The 21,560-nt window shown below is 40.2% G+C and overlaps 1 protein-coding gene across 8 annotated transcripts in view; it reads left to right on the top strand.

Moving 5' to 3' along the window:
- DSTYK (dual serine/threonine and tyrosine protein kinase) overlaps positions 1–21,560 on the top strand; it is a 56,773-nt gene that overhangs the window by 12,362 nt on the left and 22,851 nt on the right. For all 8 annotated transcript variants that reach the window (XR_009536843.1, XM_060129493.1, XM_060129463.1 and 5 more), the window contains one exon: positions 11,043–11,431. Coding sequence is in view for 7 of the 8 variants with exons in the window: in XM_060129493.1 (XP_059985476.1) it covers positions 11,043–11,431 (389 nt within the window). In the remaining variant the exon portion in view is untranslated. The remainder of the gene's footprint in view (positions 1–11,042; positions 11,432–21,560) is intronic.

Raw genomic sequence — 21,560 nt, 5'->3', positions numbered from 1 at the left:
AAGACCGAGAAGAATTAAAGAACAAACAAACAGAGATGAACAATACAATAACTGAAATGAAAACTACACTAGAAGGAATCAATAGCAGAATAACTGAGGCAGAAGAACAGATAAGTGACCTGGAAGACAGAATGGTGGAATTCACTGCTGCGGAACAGAATAAAGAAAAAAGAATGAAAAGAAATGAAGACAGCCTAAGAGACCTGTGGGACAACATTAAACACAACAACATTTGCATTATAGTGGTCCAAGAAGGAGAAGAGAGAGAGAAAGGACCAGAGAAAAGATTTGAAGAGATTATAGTCGAAAACTTCCCTAACATGGGGAAGGAAATAGCCACCCAAGTGCAGGAAGCACAGAGAGTCCCATACAGGATAAACCCAAGGAGAAACACGCCAAGACACATAGTAATCAAACTGGCAAAAATTAAAGACAAAGAAAAATTATTGAAAGCAGCAAGGTAAAAACGACAAATAACATACAAGGGAACTCCCATAAGGTTAACAGCTTACTTCTCAGCAGAAACTCTACAAGCCAGAAGGGAGTGGCATGATTTACTTAAAGTGATGAAAGGGAAGAACCTACAACCAAGATTACTCTCCCTGGCAAGGATCTCATTCAGATTCGATGGAGAAATCAAAAGCTTTACAGACAAGCAAAAGCTAAGAGAATTCAGCACCACCAAACCAGCTCTACAGCAAATGCTAAGGGAACTTCTCTAAGTGGGAAACCCAAGAGAAGAAAAGGACCTACAAAAACAAACCCAAAACAATTAAGAAAATGGTCATAGGAACATACATATCGATAATTACCTTAAACGTGAATGGATTAAATGCTCCAACCAAAAGACACAGGCTTGCTGAATGGATACAAAAACAAGATCCATCTATATGCTGTCTACAAGAGACCCACTTCAGGCCTAGGGACACATACAGACTGAAAGTGAGGGGATGGAAAAAGATATTCCATGCAAATGGAAATCAAAAGAAAGCTGGAGTAGCAATACTCATACCAGATAAAATAGACTTTAAAATTAAGAATGTTACAAGAGACAAGGAAGGACACTACCTAATGATCAAAGGATCAATCCAAGAAAAAGATATAACAATTATATATGCACGCAACGTAGGAGCACCTCAATACATAAGGCAACCACTAACAGCTATAAAGGAGGAAATCGACAGTAACACAATAATAGTGTGGGACTTTAACACCTCACAACAATGGACAGATCATCCAAACAAAATTAATAAGGAAACACAAGCTTTAAATGACACAATAGACAAGATAGATTTAATTGGTATTTATAGGACATTCCATCCAAATACAGCAGATTACACTTTCTTCTCAACTGCGCATGGAACATTCTCCAGGATAGATCACATCTTGGGTCACAAATCAAGACTCAAAATTTAAGAAAATTGAAATCATATCAAGCATGTTTTCTGACCACAACGTTATGAGATTAGAAATGAATTACAGGGAAAAAAAACCATAAAAAACACAAACACATGGAGGCTAAACAATACATTACTAAATAACCAAGAGATCACTGAAGAAATCAAAGAGGAAATCAAAAAATACCTAGAGACAAATGACAATGAAAACATGATGATCCAAAACCTATGGGATGCAGCAAAAGCAGTTCTAAGAGGGAAGTTTATAGCTATACAAGCCTACCTCAAGAAACATCTCAAATAAACAATCTAACCTTAAACCTAAAGGAACTAGAGAAAGAAGAACAAACAAAACCCAAAGTTAGCAGAAGGAAAGAAATAAAGATCAGAGCAGAAATAAATGAAATAGAAACAAAGAAAACAATAGCAAAGATCAGTAAAACTAAAAGCTGGTTCTTTGAGAAGATAAAATTGATAAACCGTTAGCCAGACTCATCAAGAAGAAGAGGGAGAGGACTCAAATCAATAAAATTAGAAATGAAAAAGGAGAAGTTACACAGACACCGCAGAAATACAAAGCATCCTAAGATACTACTACAGGCAACTCTATGCCAGTAAAATGGACAACCTGGAAGAAATGGACAAATTCTTAGAAAGGTATAACCTTCCAAAACTGAACCAGGAGAAATAGAAAATATGAACAGACCAATCACAAGTAATGAAATCGAAACTGTGATTAAGAATCTTCCAACAAACAAAAGTCCAGGACCAGATGGCTTCACAGGTGAATTCTGTCAAACATTTAGAGAAGAGCTAACACCCATCCTTCTCAAACTCTTCCAAAAAACTGCAGAGGAAGGAACCCTCCCAAACTCATACTATGAGGCCACCATCAACCTGATACCAAAACCAGAGAAAGATACTACAAAAAAAGAAAGTTACAGACCAATATCACTGATGAATATAGATGCAAAAATCCTCAATTAAATACTAGCAAACAGAATCCAACAACACATTAAAAGGATCATATACCATGATCAAGTGGGATTTATCCCAGGGATGCAAGCATTCTTCAATATACGCAAATCAATCAATGTGATACAGCATATTAACAAATTGAAGAATAAAAACCATATGATCATCTCAATAGATGCAGAAAAAGCTTTTGACAAAATTCAACACCCATTTATGATAAAAACTCCCCAGAAAGTGGGCACAGAGGGAACCTACCTCAACATAATAAAGGCCATATACGACAAACCCACAGGAAACATCAGTCTCAATGGTGAAAAACTGAAAGCATTTCCTCTAAGATCAGGAACAAGACAAGGATGTCCACTCTCACAACTATTATTCAACATAGTTTTGGAAGTCCTAGCCAAGGCAATCAGAGAAGAAAAAGGAATACAAATTGGAAAAGAAGAAGTAAAACTGTCACTGTTTGCAGATGACATGATAATATACATAGAGAATCCTTAAGATGCCAACAGAAAACTACTAGAGCTAATCAATGAATTTGGTAAAGTTGCAGGATACAAAATTAATGCATTCCTATACACTAATGATGAAAAATCTGAAAGAGAAATAAAGGAAACACTTCCATTTACCATTGCAACAAAAAGAATAAAATACCTAGGAATAAACCTACCTAGGGAGACAAAAGACCTGTATGCAGAAAACTATAAGACACTGATGAAAGAAATTAAAGATGATACCAACAGATGGAGAGGTATACCATGTTCTTGGATTGGAAGAATTAACATTGTGAAAATGACTATACTATCCAAAGCAATCTACAGATTGAATGCAATCCCTATCAAATTACCAATGGCATTTTTTACAGAACTAGAACAAAAAATCTTAACATTTGTATGGTGACACAAAAGACCCCGAATAGCCAAAGCAGTCTTGAGGGAAAAAAACGGAGCTGGAGGAATCAGACTCCCTGACTTCAGACTATACTACAAAGCTACAGTAATCAAGACAATATGGTACTGGCACAAAAACAGAAACATAGATCAATGGAACAAGATAGAAAGCCCAGAGATAAACCCATTCACCTATGGTCAACTAGTCAATGCAAAGGAGGCAAGGATATACAATGGAGAAAAGACAGTCTCTTCAATAAGTGGTGCTGTGAAAACTGGACAGCTACATGTAAAAGAATGAAATTAGAACACTGCCTAACACCATACACAAAAATAAACTCAAAATGGATTAGAGACCTAAAAGTAAGACTGGACACTATAAAACTCTTAGAGGAAAATATAGGAAGAACACTCTTTGACATACATCATGCAAGATCTTTTTTGATCCACCTCCTAGGGTAATGGAAATAAAAACAAAAATAAGCAAATGGGACCTAATGAAACGTAAAAGCTTTTGCACAGCAAAGGGAACCGTAAACAAGATGAAAAGACAGCCTTCAGAATGGGAGAAAATATTTGCAAATGAATCAGTGGACAAAGGATTAATGCTTAAGGTATATAAACAGCTCTTGCAGCTCAATATTAAAAAAACAAACAACCCAATCCAAAAATGGGCAGAAGACCTTAGTAGACATTTCTCCAAAGAAGACATACAGATGGCCAAGAAGCAAATGAAAAGCTGCTCAACATCACTAATTATTAGAGAAATGCAAATCAAAACTACAATGAGGTATCACCTCACACCAGTTAGGATGGGCATCATCAGAAAATCTACAAACAACAAATGCTGGAGAGGGCATGGAGAAAAGGAAACCCTCCTGAACTGTTAGTGGGAATGTAAATTGATACAGCCACTATGGAGAACAGTATGGAGGTCCCTTAAAAAACTAAAAACAGGGCTTCCCTGGTGGCGCAGTGGTTGAGAGTCCGCCTGCCGATGCAGGGGACACGGGTTCGTGCCCCAGTCCGGGAAGATCCCACATGCCGCAGAGCGGCTGGGCCCGTGAGCCATGGCCGCTGAGCCTGCGCATCCGGAGCCTGTGCTCCGCAACGGGAGAGGCCACAACAGTGAGAGGCCCGCATACCGCAAAAAAAAAAAAAGAATGAAAAAAAAAAAAAACTAAAAACAGAATTACCATATGATCCAGCAATCCTGCTACTGGGCATATACCCAGAGAAAACCATAATTCAGAAAGACACATGCACCCCAATGTTCATTGCAGCACTATTTACAATAGCCAGGTCATGGAAGCAATCTAAATGCCCATCGACAGATGAATGGATAAAGAAGTTGTGGTACATATATAAAACGGAATATTACTCAGCCATAAAAAGGAACGAAATTGGGTCATTTGTAGAGACGTGGATGGATCTAGAGACTGTCATACAGAGTGAAGTAAGTCAGAAAGAGAAAAACAAATATCGTATATTAACCCATATATGTGGAACCTAGGAAAATGGTACAGATGAATCGATTTGCAGGGCAGAAATTGAGAGACAGATGTAGAGAAAAAAAGAATGGGCACCAAGGGGGGAAAGCGGCGGGGGTGGGGGTGGTGGTGGGATGAATTGGGCGATTGGGATTGACATGTATAAAATGTCATTATAAACATTGTATAAAATTGATGACTAATAAGAACCTACTGTATAAAAAAATAAAATTCAAGAATTCAATAAATAAATAAAAAGTCATTAATATTACTTCCCGCCAATTCTTCCTCTTTAGAATAATCTTAACCTCAACCCAAAGGGTAATACAGACTAACTGATGAGGGGAACATTAAAAGTTTCTCTGAAAAGTACCTACTGTTTCTTTTAGAAAAGGGACTCTAGAGCTGTTGGGTAGAATAACAATAACATTTTAAAAAGTGTTCACCCGATAGTGGTAGTGCTGTTTTTTTCTCCCGGGCCTCATCGTCTTGGGCAGTTTTTGTAAGGACTCTGTCAGTCTGCTTTAAATTGGGGTCCTACAACTACTGAGTTGTGTTTGTCCCCACATTGGGAGAAAGTGAGGTAGGGCAGGTGGAGGAGGAACAATTTCTCCTCTATCTTCTTATTATCTCCAGCTGGGCCTAAGAATTAAACTGACATAAGACAGATAAACAGGAGAAAAGCATAAGCACTTTGTTAAATTTTACATGTACATGGGAGTCCTCACAAAAGAATGAAGACCCAAAGAAACAGAGTTGAAGTGGACAAAGAAGTAAATTATGAAAGCATGACAAGACAGAGGGGCTTGAGCTAGGGAAGTTAACGGTGGGAAAGTAACTAGGAAGGTACTGGCTAGTTTAACAAGGCTTATTTGTACAGATTTTTCTTGATCTCGACTCCCAGTCTCTGGTGATAACGAATTTTGCTTTCCTTCTGTTATAGGGAGGACATCTTCCCAATGGGGGTTTTATCTTGCTTTCAGGAAGATAAAGGGGAGGTCAGAGTGCCCTTCTTATACCTGCTGCTTGTCGAGTGCCTTTAGCTCAAAATAATCCTTATGCCAAAGTGGCATTCTGGGGGATGGCATATTCTGCCACCCTTCAGGGACATTGTTTACCATTAAGTATTCACCTGGCCCCCTGAGACTTAAGAACAGTTCCTGCTCTGCCCTGTGTTCCACTTTTTATCTGCTTAGAGAAATGGAGAAACATGGCTTCTTTTTTGTTCTGTTTTGCCTTTTAAGCTACTGCTTCCTCATCTACAAATGGGGATAATAATAGTTTATGTCTGGTAGAATTGTGAGCATTAAATGAAATGGAGCAAATAAAGTGATGTACTTAGAAAGGGCTCAGTAAACATTATTGTGGGTGAGGAAAAATAATTTTCCCTTTACCCTTCTAGGTTCTTGGCCGAGACACCCCTGTTATAAAAAGATTAATGGGAGAGAAACAACCAGAAATTTAATAACATGTGTACCTCCTGTACACGTGGGAGATACCCTGGAAAAACTGCGTGACTCCAAAATGGCCCGAGCCACTACCTTAAATACGATTTCCAGCTAAAGATAAAACACTACTGGGGTGGGGTGAGGTGGGGGGAGTCATTTATGGGCGTTTATCAGGAAAAGCACAGTAAAGAAGGGTAAGGTGGTTATGCAGTTTTAAGTGGTTGCTTTCTGCATTGATAAGAGTTTCTAGAGATTTTGAGCCCTCCTCTTCCTGGTACTGGAGGAAGACCCCCTTACAAATGGAGATTTCTCTTTTAAATATGTCTCTTACGAAAGGGTAACTTCTCAGTTTCCAGAGCTTCACCTGTGTCTGTTTCGTAAAAATAACCTGTTCAAAATAATATGTCAAAGAGGCATATTTTGGGATGATATATTTCGTTCCCCTTCATTATCTAAAACAGATAAACAAAATGCGTTGCTACTTTAGCTGCTCTCCTCCTTGTAGTTTGAAACGTTTGTTTAGAAGTAACCCAAATCAAGATAATCTGTTTTTAAGAATCATCAAGAAAAAAAGAAGTCTTGGCTTGCATTGAAGACAATCTGAATTTTCCTGCAGCCAGAGTTGGCAGGGTTAAAGCGCTCCAGCCGAGAGGCCGTGCTGTTACCTTCCGGCAGCCCCATATGCAGATGCTGTTATATTAATTACAAAAGAAAACCTGATTAACTCGAAAGTCCTTTAACTGTCAGTGAGGCAGCTGCTCAAATCTGAAACAGATTTTCTTCCTCCCTCCTACCTTCAGTCTACAGTTTTTAATCTCTTCTTAAGAAAACGGCTAAAACTGCCTGGTAGGTCCTCAGAGCCCCTGGCTAGTTCAGTCAGCTTTTGATCTGCTCTTATAGTAGTCCAGGGAGAGCTCGAGTAATTAAATTCACGTACAGTTTAAAATAAAAACAATCAGACCAACTGCCCATCCCCCTCAGTTATTTTTCTTTCAACAGTTAAAACTTGATGGAATCCTGGAATTTCGGAACTGGAAGGGGTGTTAAAGATGATCTAATCCAAGTCCCTTAGTTCACCGATGAGAAATCCAAGGCTGAGAGAAGCAAGTAGATTGCCAGTCAGTGGTGAAGCCCGGGATCAGAGCATCTGCCCTCGGCTGGTGCTCTGCCCACTCCCTCGCTGCGCTCCTCCCTCACCAACGCATTTGCCGAGAGTAGCAAGGAGTGAAACGATCTCGTTTCAGCTTCATTTCTCTCCATGCTCTTGTTCAAATCTTGTAGACACGTTGAAGAGCAATGAAAAAGCTAAAGATTGGTGGGAGAAGCAAAAGCCTTGGATAATGACGTTTTGAAAAACAGATGGCGATATCCATTTTGAAGACCTTTTCTCAGTCCAGTGGGTTGCACGCAGAACGCTAGCAGAGTGCGCGGAAACGAAAATTAGAACTGGTTTCGCTGTCAGCCCCCTCTCCCATTGCACTGGCCTATGGTTGTTAGACTCTAGCGGGTTTATTTATAGTGACTATTTTTGTCACTACAGAGATGGGGGTGTGATAATTTGGACCGGATGAGTAATGGGGTATGTCCGCTGTGGTTTTGGCCAACGCAGCATGGTTTACTGGCTTTCCTGTAGTTGACCCTGAGGTCTCAGAGGTGTTAAGATCTCTCCCTCTGGTCCTGAAAAATGGTTAGTTGGTTTTTGTTCTCTGTTACCTGCTCTCCCAGCAGCACCAGTCACAAAACTCATTTAAGCTTATTTTTATTATGGTTTTTATTTAGACTTATTTTTATAACTTTTGTTATAGGAGTTTAGACACCCATCTGAGATCTGAGGAAGACTGGGAAAAGAGAAAGTACAGGAAGGGTAGATAAGAGTGAATCTAACTGGACTTCTCACTGCTCAGGCTGAGACTGTGGTCTGCAGGTGAATGGGGAGGTACTATTCTGTTGTCCACCTCTACTCTCCATGTTGAGATGAAGGAGGTTTTTAGGAATGACAGTTGCTCCTATGCTATTCATGGTACCGGACTGTTCATCATGCTACTGGACTTTTCTGAGTACCTAGTAGAACCACTTCTGGCTTTCTGTAGACAATTCTCCATGGTAAATGGATTCTTACACGAAGCAAGAAAGCATATAACAAAGCACTAACTATTTTTTAGTCATTGTGTTGGGTGTTGAGGATACAGAGGGAAATATGATGATGGTTCTTCCTGCTTTTGGTAATTATAAACATACAACTAGAATAGTCTGTATAGGGGAGCAAAATTTGCCATCTCAAAATGTGTCTCTGTGGTATGAAGATTACTTTAGGCTTGGTTGTTTTAAAGAAACAAAAGGCTCAGGAAGAGCTTTTATCTCCTCTGCCTTAACTGCCTAAAAGAATTTAGATAGAGGGCCTATCCTAGAAAGAGAGCTATCACCAGGGCTAGCTACAGTGTAATATGAACCAGGTGTAGTAGTCAGGGGAGGAACCTAGCAAGGCCTGTTTGGTCAAAGTCCTCTCTATGTCCCATTGTTTCTGGATGACCCAGCAAACATTTTACCAAACATTTACTCTTCATTCTTACTGTGGATTGCCTTGTTTCCCTTTGAAGACTGAGCCCCCTACCCCCTCTCCTTAGTCCAGGATGACATATGTATCTCATTTAACCCGTCTTTGGAATCGGATGTTCGGATTCCCCATGTGTACCTAATTAAATTTCATTTTCTCCTGGTAATCTGTCTCATGTCAATTTAATTCTTAGACCCAGCCAGAGGAAACTAAAAGGGTAGAGGAAAATTGTTTTTCCTCCCTGACAACTGTGGTAAGTGTTGTTTAGTTGTCAATAAGATATGAAGGGACTCAGGACTCACTACTTGCTAAGTGGTAGCACAGCAATTGGCTGTGTCCCCTTGCTTTTAGATTGTATCAGTGGGTCAAAAATTAGACCAGTGGTCTGGTGTTTTACTCTTGAGCTTAGTAAATACCTTGCACAGAATTGGGCACTCAGTTAACACTTTGCTTTCTCATCTCTGTCCCAGGAGAACAGATTTCCTGTTTCAGTGTCTCGTATTACTGGTTTACATGTGCTGGCCAGGTGATGTACTTATAGGCCGATGTGAAAGGAAGGGCTTAATGAAATTCATAAAGGGGGCTGGGTGAAAGCCAACTTCCTTAAATCTTTTGGTGGTGCCACTTGTGGGAGAGAAAAAGATTTGAGGATTTGAAATACGGAGTTTGAAGCAGGATAGGTAGAGTCTGAAGTAGGACAACCTCTTAAATGAATCAGGTCTCTCTTGCTTCAATTACATAAACAAAATGAATAGCTCATGGTTAAGTGACTAAAGCAAATACTGTTTCACTTGGAGCCACCCTAAATTTCAATTAAGATGTATGTATTTGGCTCGGAGATTGGACTTCTAACAGCCTAAGAACCGTGTGTCTGTGCCTTTCTGGACAAACACAAGTTGCCTGAATCTTAGACTTGGGCAGGCACTGGCACTGAACAAGCTGGGGAGTGATCGAGTTCAGAATATGAGAGTTCTAGTCAACTAATTTCTGGTTCTTTTTCCCAAAAAGATGTTCTCATACTTTAGGAAGACTTTTGTTTTCTCTCTTTTTTAAAAAAAAATTAATTTATTTTTTATTTTCATTTATTTATTTTTGGCTGCATTGGGTCTTCGTTGCTGCACGTGGGCTTTCTCTAGCTGCAGTTAGCAGGGGCTACTCTTCATTGCGGTGCACGGGCTTCTCATTGTGGTGGCTTCTCTTGTTGCGGAGCATGGGCTCTACGCACGCGGGCTTCAGTAGTTGTGGCACGCAGGCTCAGTAGTTGTGGCTCGCAGGCTCTAGAGCACAGGCTCAGTAGTTGTGGCGCACGGGGTTAGTTGCTCTGAGGCATGTGGGATCTTCCCAGACCAGGGCTCGAACCCGTGTCACCTGCATTGGCAGGCAGATTCTTAATCACTGTGCCACCAGGGAAGTCCCTTGTTTTCTCTTGAGTATTATTTGATCTGTTTAGATGAGTGTGGTGCCCTGAAAGGGTATTTCTGAGATGGATCACATCTCTTCCTAGATTTGCCTGGATTTTATCCTAACAGGTAGTTCTTGCCCTTTGTCTTATTCAGGGTCTCGTCCTCCATAAACTGAAAGAATGTGATTTGATTAGGAGATATTGATCTTAATTGAGCACCCAGTGTTTTAAGAAAACAGATGACTTGGCAGCTGGGATGCTGTCACCAGCCATCAGTGAAATGAACCAGAAAAGATTCTAGAGCTTATACACACCTGAATAACATTTTATTTCAATACATGCGTATTTAAAGACTGGCTGATACATTTAGTTATAAAATATGTTATAAATGAGGAAAATAAGCTAAAACTCCATGTGGTAGAGTCATTTTAAAGGGCCTTTATATGTTCAAGTATTAGGTCTTGTGTCACAAGGAAGGTTTTCATTTTGATATATTCGGTTCTTGGATTCACATCCCAGTTAGTGTAGTCTTTTCTGGCTTTGTCAATTTAATGATCTTATATTGAGTCCTTGTAAACTCCTTAGGCTGTCCCTCCACTGGTTGAAAAATGAGAGGGGAGGGTAGATCAGGTCACTGCCACCTTTCTGGATAGAAACAACTGTTCTGGGAATGAGCCAGAGAGGGGAATCCTGTTTGATATTTGAGGAACCTTTTCTGACTGGGATGTTTTCCTGGTACCTCCTTCAGCCAAGAGCTTCCTAGAAATATCTTTTCTAGGAGCCTGACATCCTAATGGGATCTCCCTGGAAGTCTCTCCCTACCCCTCCTCACTCTTCTCTCTGTACTCCTTTCTCCTTCTCCACCCTCCCCTTCCCCAACCAGGCCAGCTGAGCTGCATTTCCTTCCCGCCTAAGGAAGAGAAGCACCTCCAGCAGATTGTGGACTGCCTCCCCTGCATCTTGATCCTCGGCCAGGACTGTAGTGTCAAGTGCCAGCTGTTGAACCTGCTCTTGGGGGTACAGGTGCTTCCCACCACCAAGCTGGGCAGTGAGGAGAACTGTAAGCTTCGGCGCCTCCGCTTCACCTATGGGACTCAGACTCGGGTCAGCCTGGCACTCCCTGGCCAGTATGAACTAGTGCACACGCTGGTTGCTCACCAGGGCAACTGGGACACCATCCCTGAGGAGGACCTGGAGGTCCAAGAGGACAGTGAGGATGCTGCCCATGTTTTAGCCGAACTGGAGGTGACGATGCACCATGCTCTCTTACAGGTACCAAACTCATACTTACATAGTTGCACAGATATATACCAGCTTTCCTTGTATTTGAGCTTTCTCAGAAAATAATTTGGCAATATGTACTCTGGGCTCTGAGCATCAGCTGATGCTCAGAGTCAAAGGAACATGATCTAGGAAGTTGAAAACCAGACAAGGCTGTAGCAGTGCCCATCGCTGCCTCTACTACCATGCTGCAAGGCCCTGGGCAATTTGCTTAATTTCTGTCTAAAATTGAAGGAATGTGTTACTTGCATCTCAAGTGTGCTTTGACAGAATTAGGATCAGAAATCCTTTTTTCATTTTTTAGCAGGAAGGTGTCGCTAGAATTGTCTCTAGCCATCCCTTTCTGAAAGGTGCAAATAAGATGATTAATGTTCTTATTTAAGTTGAGAACAAGTGAAGAACTTTTGAAGTTTTCCTTAGACCTGCCATTATTTACTAAGTGAGACAGATCATGTCTCCTACTTTCTAAGGGACTTCAGAACTTGAGGACAGGTCTGGCTCAATGTAAGGAGATATGGAGATCCCGTCATCTGAAGAATATCTTTGCTTTTCTCAAAGATATTCTTCCAACTCCCAAACAGAACATAGGTCTTGCGGCATCTCCTAAAAGATCATATTGTCTATCTGGTATTCAGATCTCCATTTAGGAAGGACTCGTCTCTGTATAGCTAGGACTGGGCTATTTGATTAGGCCAAATGGGGATGAGCAGAGGATGTGACTATGTTGGGGGTCAGGAGAATGGGGGGGATGGGCAGGGAAGGTGACTATGTCAGGGATCTGGAGCTGGTAGGAATAAAAGAATGCAGATGTGCTCAAAACAGAGCGTCCATCACCTTGGTTAGCCGTGCCAGGAAGGAAGGGCTAGTTTGGCAGGACTAGGAGAACGGTTTCTTCTTCTCTTCACCTACCCCTGTTCTAGAAGGCTTGATCTCAGTCAGTGAGTGAGTCCTTTGGTTGTGGCCTCGGCCTATGATCCTCTAGAAGTAGAGACTGCCATCTCATTTCCTTCCAGAGTCCAGATTTCCTTTATCTTGATAAACGCTAGAGGGGGCTCTGTATACCAGTCAGCATTTCCTCTCAGCTCAGTTTCAGTGGTGGCTTTCCTCTGTGTTCAGACTGGCAGCGTGCACTGCTTAGCTCCAGGACGATGTTAGAGTTCTTGGATAACTCTGACGGTAGCTCTGACAGTGATCTTTGTTTATTGACTGAGCCTGCTCAGTTGACCTGCCAACTTCTTCACAATTCCTAAGTATTTGATCCATACACAATCTCTATAGTATTCTGCTCTGGTCTAGTTCCTTCAGTGTCCAATAGCGTGGTGGTTTTCAAACTTTTTTAGATTTTAATTCACTCTAAGAAATAACATTTTATTATCAGGACCCAGTACATATATACACGCATACATTTGAAATAAAGTTTCATAAGACAATACTTTTACTTCTTGCAAAACACACTGATATTTTCTTCTCTATTCTATTTGACTTCTTTTTTAAAAAAATGATGGTAGCAGCCCACTAAATTGATGATCTGACTTAATGTATTGTGACCTGCAACTTAAAAAACACTGTTAAATAGCTGAAATGACTGCTATTGGTTGGGTGGTGATTTTTCCTGTTCTTGCCTTTTGTAAAGAGTCTTGGAATGTGAACAAAGCCATCTGCAGGACAGGCACATTATCTGATTGATTTTTCTGTGTCCCTTCACTTTATTGGTTTTAATTTTTAATGCTCATTTACTTTGGTCCCATGAATTGAGGCAATAAAGTCAAGTCACAGAAAAGAAAGTGAGAGCCATTTCCCAAGTGCATACCTGAGCATGTATCTTACTGGTGAGAGTTCCCATCGCTGCTCCAGGTATGTGTAGTAAGTAAGCACTCAAACTGAGTTAACAGTTGAGGAGGCTACTTGGCTGGGAGGGAAGTTGAGACCCCTAATTAACTTGCTGTCTGCACAGTTGAAATATATATTCTCTTTCTTGAGAAATATTCTTTTTTCTTGTGGAATTCTCCAGCCTCTCATTGTTCTGTTTCATATGGTTTGTGAGGCTTCCTTAGCTAGTGTTTCTCCGGATCCGCTTTATTCTCCACTGGTTTTGATGTGGAAACAGCATTTCTAACTTTAGAATCCCTTGATGCTGAGCCTCAGAGGGGCCTTAGCAGCCTTTGGGGCCCTCAGGCCCTGCTCAGTCACTGTAGTCAGGCTCCTGTCTCCATTTAGTGTATCAGGGATGCTCAGCTTACTGCTGGGAGCACTTCCTAACTACCTTGAAGATTCTTTGTGCCAGTGAGAAAGATTTTTTTTTTTAGCTCCCGTTATATTAGCTCTAAACAGCCAGGGCTGTGGCCAGGGAGTTAGCTCTAAAGAGCCCTTCCATTTGGTTTGTAAAGGGAGTGGTAAAGAAAGGAAACATTTAGCTAAAGGAAACCAAGATTGAAATAGGGGAAGTGAGATGTTCATTTTTAACTGTCAAATTATTAAAACAGAATTTCCCCTTACCCTCTTATACAATGGTCATTCTTCTAATACGTTACTTTAAAGGCCTCATAAATTAGCCATTTTCAGTTTGTTCTGGAATAGGCCAACTCACATGGTACCCACATGGAATACCACAGTATTCCCAGCTTTTTAGCTCTGGGTCCCCTGAGATTCTCAGTTCATAATTCAATAATAGAGGAATACTATCAAGCTGTTAGTTTCTGAAACCTCATGTAGTGTTAAAACATAGTCATTTTCGGGCTTCCCTGGTGGCGCAGTGGTTGAGGGTCCGCCTGCCGAGGCAGGGGACGCGGGTTCGTGCCCCAGTCCAGGAAGATCCCACATGCTGCAGAGTGGCTGGGCCTGTGAGCCGTGGCCATTGGGCCTGTGCGTCCGGAGCCTGTGCTCCATAACGGGAGAGGCCACAACAGTGAGAGGCCCGTGTACCGCAAAAATAAATAAATAAATAAAAAAACATAGTCATTTTCCAGCTGGCAACACATTTTGCCATTCACCATATTCACTAGTTCTGTCTTCATTTACATACTTCCCCTTCCTAACCTTCACCCCCTTTCTGGTACATACATCACCTCCTTTTCTTTTTTGTTCCTTTTACAAGTCCAGTGGAACACAGCTGTCTGCCTTAGAGTTGCCTCAATCTGATGTGTGAGTGTGTATATGTTTTTCCCTATGAACACCTCTAAGAAAAGGAATAAAAAGAAGCAGAGATGATTAAACGTCCTCAGCCTAAGATGGGATTCCTGCAGCCTAGCAGTGGCATTTCATTTTCTGTGGCAGTTTCATAGCTCTCAGTTTTCTGCTCTAAGCAATAGCCTGTTTATCCCTACCAGGTGTTTTCTGGCCCTCTGGACAAATGTACATGTCACCTGGCAGCCAGGCTGCCACACACTGTCATGGTTACTGGCTCATGGTGATGTCTGGTAGGGTGTATTTCAGGGAACTAAAGTAGACTGATGTTTCCAGGAAAGGTCTAATGACTTGCAAATAAACTTTTTTTTTTACTACTTTGAACTCTTAACCAGAGTAGTAAAATTTTCTCTTTATAACCTTTAGTCTGTAGCCATCAATGGAAATAATCTGTTTGTAATTTCATACAGACATTGATATTTTTAATTTTTAAAAATTAAAAGTTTTTAATTTGAGTTACAATTTTTTAGTTATTTACAGTGTTGTACAGCAAAGTGATTCAGTCATATATGTATATTTTTTCAAATTCTTTTCCATTATGGTTTACTACAGGATATTGAATATAGTTCTCTGTGCTATACAGTAGGAGATTGTTACTTATCTGTGTTATATATAGTTGTTTGTATCTGCTAATCCCAAACTCCTAATTTATCCCTCCCCCACCCTCTTTCCCCCTTGGTGACCAGAAATTTGTTTTCTTTGTCTGTCTGTTTATGTTTCATAAATAAGTTCATCTGTGTCATATTTTAGATTCTACATGTAAGTGATATCATATGGTATTTATCTTTCTAACTTACTTCACTTAGTATGATAATCTCTAGGTCCATCTATGTTGCTGCAAATGGCATTATTTAGTTCTTTTTTATGGCTGAGTAGTAGTCCCTTGTGTGTATATACCACATCTTATTTATCTATTCATCTGTCAATGGATACTTAGGTTGCTTCCATGTCTTGGCTATTGTAAATAGTGCTGCTATGAACATTGGGGTGCATGTATCTTTTCAAATTATAGTTTTCTTTGGATATATGCCCAGGAGTGGGATTGCTGGATCATATGGCAACTCTCTTTTTAGTTTTTTAAGGAACCTCCATACTGTTCTCCATAGTGGCTGTACTAATTTACATTCCCACCAACAGTGTAGGAGGGTTCTTTCTTTTCCACACTCTCTCCAGCATTTGTTATTTGTGGACTTTTTAATGATGGCCATTCTGACTGGTATGAGGTGGTACCTCATTACAGTTTTGTTTTGCTGTTGTAATCTATTTTATTCATTTATTTATTTATTTTTTATTTATTTTTTTTTTTGGCAGTATACAGGCCTCTCACTGTTGTGGCCTCTCCTGTTGCGGAGCACAGGCTCCGGACGCGCAGGCTCAGCGGCCATGGCTCACGGGCCCAGCCGCTCCGCGGCATGTGGGATCTTCCCGGACCGGGGCACAAACCTGTGTCCCCTGCATCGGCAGGCGGACTCTCAACCACTGCGCCACCAGGGAAGCCCTATTCATTTATTTTTAAAAATTTTTATTGGAGTATAGTTGATTTACAATGTTGTGTTACTTTCAGGTGTACAGCAAAGTGAATCAGTTATACATATATATCTCCACTCTTTTTTAGATTCTTTTCCCATATAGGTCATTACAGAGTAATGAGTAGAGTTCCCTGTGCTATATAGTAGGTCCTTATTAGTTATCTATTTTATATATAGTAGTGTATATATGTCAATCCCAGTCTCCCAACTTATCTCTCCCCCCTTTTTCCCCCCACTGGTAACTATAAGTTTGTTTTCTATATCTGTGACTCTATTTCTGTTTTGTAAATAAGTTCAATTGTACCATTTTTTTAGATTCCACATATAAGTGATATCATGTGATACTTGTCTTTCTCTGTCTGACTTACTTCACTCAGTATGACAATCTCTAGGACTATCCATGTTGCTGCAAATGGCATTATTTTGTTCTTTTTTATGGCCGAGTAATATTCCATTATATATATGTACCATATCTTCTTTATCCATTCCTCTGTCGCCTCCTTATAGTTTTGATTTGCATTTCTCTAATAATTAGTGATGTTGAGCATCTTTTCATGGGCCTATTGGCCATCTGTATGTCTTCTTTGGAAAAATATCTATTTAGATGTTCTGCCTTTTTTTTTTTTTTTTTGTGGTACGCAGGCCTCTCACTGTTGTGGCCTCTCCCGTTGTGGAGCACAGACTCCAGACGCGCAGGCTCAGTGGCCATGGCTCATGGGCCCAGCCGCTCCGCGGCATGTGGGATCTTCCCAGACCAGGGCATGAACCCGTGTCCCCTGCATCAGCAGGCGGACTCTCAACCACTGCACCACCAGGGAAGCCCTCTGTCCATTTTTTGATTGGGTTGTTTGTTTTTTTTGTTATTGAGTTATACAAGCTGTTTGTATATTTTGGAAATTAAGCCTTTGTCAGTCACATCATTTGCAAATATTTTCTCTCAGTCTGTAGGTTGTCTTTTCATTTTGTTTATCCTTTCCTTTGCTGTGCAAAATCTTATAAGTTTGATTAGGTCCCATTTGTTTATTTTTGCTTTTATTTCTATTGCCTTGGGTGACTGACCTACCAGCTTTCCCAACACTACTTGCTGAAGAGACTGTCTTTTCTCCATTGTATACTCTTGCCTCCTTTGTCGGAAATTAATTGCCCGTAGGTGTGTGGGTTTATTTCTGGGCTCTCTATTCTGTTCTGTTGATCCATACAGACACTGTTAGTTTTAATTTATCAGCAGTTAATACTTTCATAACCCCAAATCAAAATATCTTACTAAAAATCACAAATTTATGCAAAATTTTAACCCCCAAATTTACTAAACATTGTTTGTGGCTAGAAAACTAGCTTCTCTCAATTTTTGTCTAGTTTTTAGTATTTGTTTTGGTGCCTTATGAAACTAAATTTATGTGTTGCTTACTTTTAGTTAGATACTGTGTCTTCTCTTGAATGTATCTAGATTGAAAGATAACAGTTGACTGGTAAAAAGTTGGAAAGAAGCTTGGGTGACTATCTTCAAGGTAAGCAGATACTTTTGGGAGGAGAGAGTGTATGGAATTAGGTCAAAGATGGCCGTTTCTAAGGGAAAAGAAACAAAGTTGGGGTAATATGTATAAGAGAAATAATGCCATTCTAGAAACATAATTAAAGAAACCCTGATTTTATGGGGCAAAAAGAAAGGGGAACTAAAGTGATGTGTTAAAAAAGGATATGGGAAGTTCAGGCAAATGCTAAATTATAAGTTCCTTCTAGGCAGTAATTCTATGTTCTTTGAATTTAACATCGCTCTTGCCTTTCCCCTAACACACACTAACATAGTGAAATATAACCGATACATTGCTCTTTGCCAAGAAACCTGGTAATACTTTTAATAGGTTAATTTTACCTATTAAGGATATATGTGGTTTAGAGGCAAGATTCTTTTTAAAATCCCTATGCTCACTGTAGTAGCCTTGATCCCTCTTAAAAAGCACAGCTTAAAGCTGAGGCTATATTTTCTCAATTCACCACCACTGATTCATTTTTGGCCTTCTAAGATTAGCTCTTTGGGGGAAAATCTGGCAAGAGATTATGGTCTTAATCTTCCTCTCATGTTTTCTCCCTTTTTTAAGGATCCTATCTACCTCTTTCCTGCACCAAATGGCATCTCTTTCTATCTTCACTATCTCAAAGATCTGTTTGTGTTTCCCTTTTGGTAATGGATGGTGGTGGTAGGGAATCCTCCCTGATTCAGAGATGCAAAGGTTGAAAGTACTGTCAGCAGGCAGAAATTCTGTTATTCGGGCAATTAAAAATATTTTCTTTTTGATTTCTTTTGCAGCATTGTTTCATAGCAGAGCAGGGCTTTTACTTATAGCCAGCGTATACTTTTTAATATAGACAGTAGGACTGTTAGGATCCCTGAAATCATCCTGTCCATCCTTTATTCTTCTTTCAGAGCTTTCCTAACACCAGCCCAGACAGTTCCTGACACAGTGGACCTTCAGTTACTGTTTAAACACTGTCTTTGTAGTTAGGTGGGCCTGGACTTACATCCTGGCTTGGTTACTTAACTAACTGTGTGACTGTGGTGCTGGGGTGTCCCCCATTTGTAAAATAGAAGTAGTAATCTGTATCTTTTAGGACTGGTGTGTGGCTTAAATAAGAGACTAAGTGTAAAGCATCTAGAACAGTGTCAGGCACTTAGCGAGTCTCCCTTTGAATGAATTAATCAGTGTCCTTGAGAAGAGGATTTCCTATTCTCTCAGTCACCTGTCCCTTCCCTGACAGCCATCCACGGTGGGACTCCTTCCTTTTGTCAAACTTAAGTCCTTCTGGTTCCAGCTTACTTAGAGTTATTCTGCTCTAGTTAGAAGCAAAGTTCTTCATAATTATTATGAAGTACTTTTGTAATAAAATGAGAGATGTTATAAAAAGGTAAAAAATACAAAAGTTAAAGTTATAAAGTTAAAAGGTAAAGTTTCCCCTCCTTCCTTCTTCTCCATTCTACTATGGTCTCTCTTGATTGGGTCTAGTAAGTGATAAGAGAATAAAGCTTCACTTTCCTACTTTTATCTGTATATGTGGGTACCTGGATGTTTGAATATCCACAAGGTATTGAGTTGTCCAAAAAGTTCATTTGGTTTTAAGTAAAAATAAAAGACACGTTTTTCATTTTCACCAAGAATTTTATGAAACAATGTATTCCCTCACCGAACGAACTTTTTGGCCAACCCAACAGACCACACAGAGGCTATTCAGTACATTCTTGTCAACTTGTCTGTTATCTCATTCATCACAGTATGAAATCAGATAGTTCTGATCCTTAAGGGCTTCATGCTTATGAGTTGAGACGCAGACCTAAAGCCTTTACTTTGGGGTGTTTGGGACTGTAAACATATTTCCACTTTTAGCATGATGGCCTCATGTTTCCTGTGGCTAGTTCAGGGCTTTGGTTGGGATTATGGTTTTTCCCAAGTCTTGTTATGGCCTCTGAGTTACCACTCCCTACTTTTTACTAGGTAGGGAGGTGAGCTTGTATCTGTTCTATGCTGACTGCTGGGGTGAAGCTCTGGGTTGACACAGCTGCTTGTGGCCTGTTATATTCTAGAAAGCAGCTCAGTCAGTCGCAGCTCCCCAGTGGAGAGTGTTTGTACCAAGAGTAAAGGGATTTTCAACAGTGTAACAAGAAGAGGGAGGTATTTGCCTTTATATGTAAATGACATTTAAGAGTGATAGTTCAGGGAACTGTATAAAAATGAGGAAAAATCAATCCTGTGTAAAAACAGATGGGAAAAACCTCCCATTGCCCTGTGAGAGTGGGCATGGGAGGAGAATTGATAGTGACGATAGGTAGAATACAGAGACAGGGATTGGAGTCGAGGCTGTGTCAGTTGCTGGGCAAGGGCAGGACTCTTATATAGTTACGTACTTCTCTTCTGTGTGATGTAATGAGGCTTCAGAACTATAGGGAAAACAAAGATATTTATGACCTACCTGAGTACGTGATCATCTTCTGTTTGAACCATCAGTTAAGATAATCATCCTTAGCTATCACTGAGTTTCAGTAATGTGCCATGAGCCGTAGAGTAAGGAGTCCTCACCAGTAAGAGCCAATATTCTTAGGAAGTGGTCAGGCTTCAGTGATTGAGGCATTTCTTCTTGGCACTTAAGGTAGTGTCATTTTACATAAAAAGCTTTTACATAGAAAACAAAACCAGAGAGGTAAATTCTGGTGTTTGCAGAGTAGCAATCTCCTTTCTATTACATTCTCTTAATCTTGCCAAGAAAATTGATGTAATATATCAACTTATGTAGATTCGACAGATTTGTGCAGATGTATTCTAAAAGAGAAATCTCTTTAGGAATTTGCTGTGACTCAAAATGGGAATTATGGCGTACTCTCGTGATTCCCTGGGATTCTTCTTCCTTGATTGAGTTAGGAGCAAAATGCTTACTCACTGCTTCATTCTTGGAGTAGATGCAAATAGCAGGTCCAGATAAATGTGTGGGATATGGGCTAAAAATAGAAAATTTTATATAGGATGATTGAAAGTGGTTTTGAGCAAGTAGTAAAGGCATCATTTATTCATCCAGTAATTGCACATTTATTTATTTATTTACTATTACTATTTTTTTGGTCACGCCAAGCAGCAGGTGGGATCTTAGTTCCCCGACCAGGGATCGAACCCACACCCCCTGCAGTGGAAGCACAGAGTCTTAACCACTGGATCACCAGGGAAGTCCAACTGCACATTTATTTATTGGATGCTCATTAAGTGCCAGACAGTGTTCTAAGTGCCAGGAAGGAACACAGCCTTCCATGAAACAGTCTGAGGTCAGTCTTCCCTCTCAGGTGGCCATAATAGGACCCAGAACAGGGCTCATCCTCTCTGTGAATTTTTTTCACTCCCTGTCTCCAGGAGACAGTGATGGCTTCCCTTTTTGTTTATAACCGTCAGGCATGAGTCATCCCTTTGCCGTGAGTATTGCAGAATCACATATCACATTCCAGTCTAATTTGTACTGCTGCCAGAGTCTCAGCCAGCAGCTCTTTTTGCCTGTCTTCCAACAGTCTTGGTAGTCAGAACAGTGAAACCGACTGCACAAGTTAATTAACTGGGGAACGGAGGAGAGCATGGTACTTGTTTTCTATCCATTTTTGTTTAGTACAAGATGTATTTAGGAGTAGACAACTTCTTTCTAGGTGCCAATGTACCAGGCAGTACCTACCATCAGAATTCATTTTGGGGGAATTTAAAAAAATTGAAGTATAGTTGATATATAATATTATATGTTACAGGTGTAAAACATAGTGATTCATAATTTTTAAAGGTTGTATTCCATTATAGTTATTATAAAATATGGGCTATATTCCCTGTATTGTACAATATATCCATGTAGCTTATTTATTTTATACATAGTAGTTTGTACCTCATAAC

Source organism: Lagenorhynchus albirostris, chromosome 2 (genome assembly GCF_949774975.1).
Source record: "Lagenorhynchus albirostris chromosome 2, mLagAlb1.1, whole genome shotgun sequence".
NCBI classification, from domain to species: Eukaryota; Metazoa; Chordata; class Mammalia; order Artiodactyla; family Delphinidae; genus Lagenorhynchus; species Lagenorhynchus albirostris.
The sequence above is the reverse complement of the archived record's forward strand: the minus strand, read 5'-3'. Positions and strand labels throughout refer to the sequence as shown.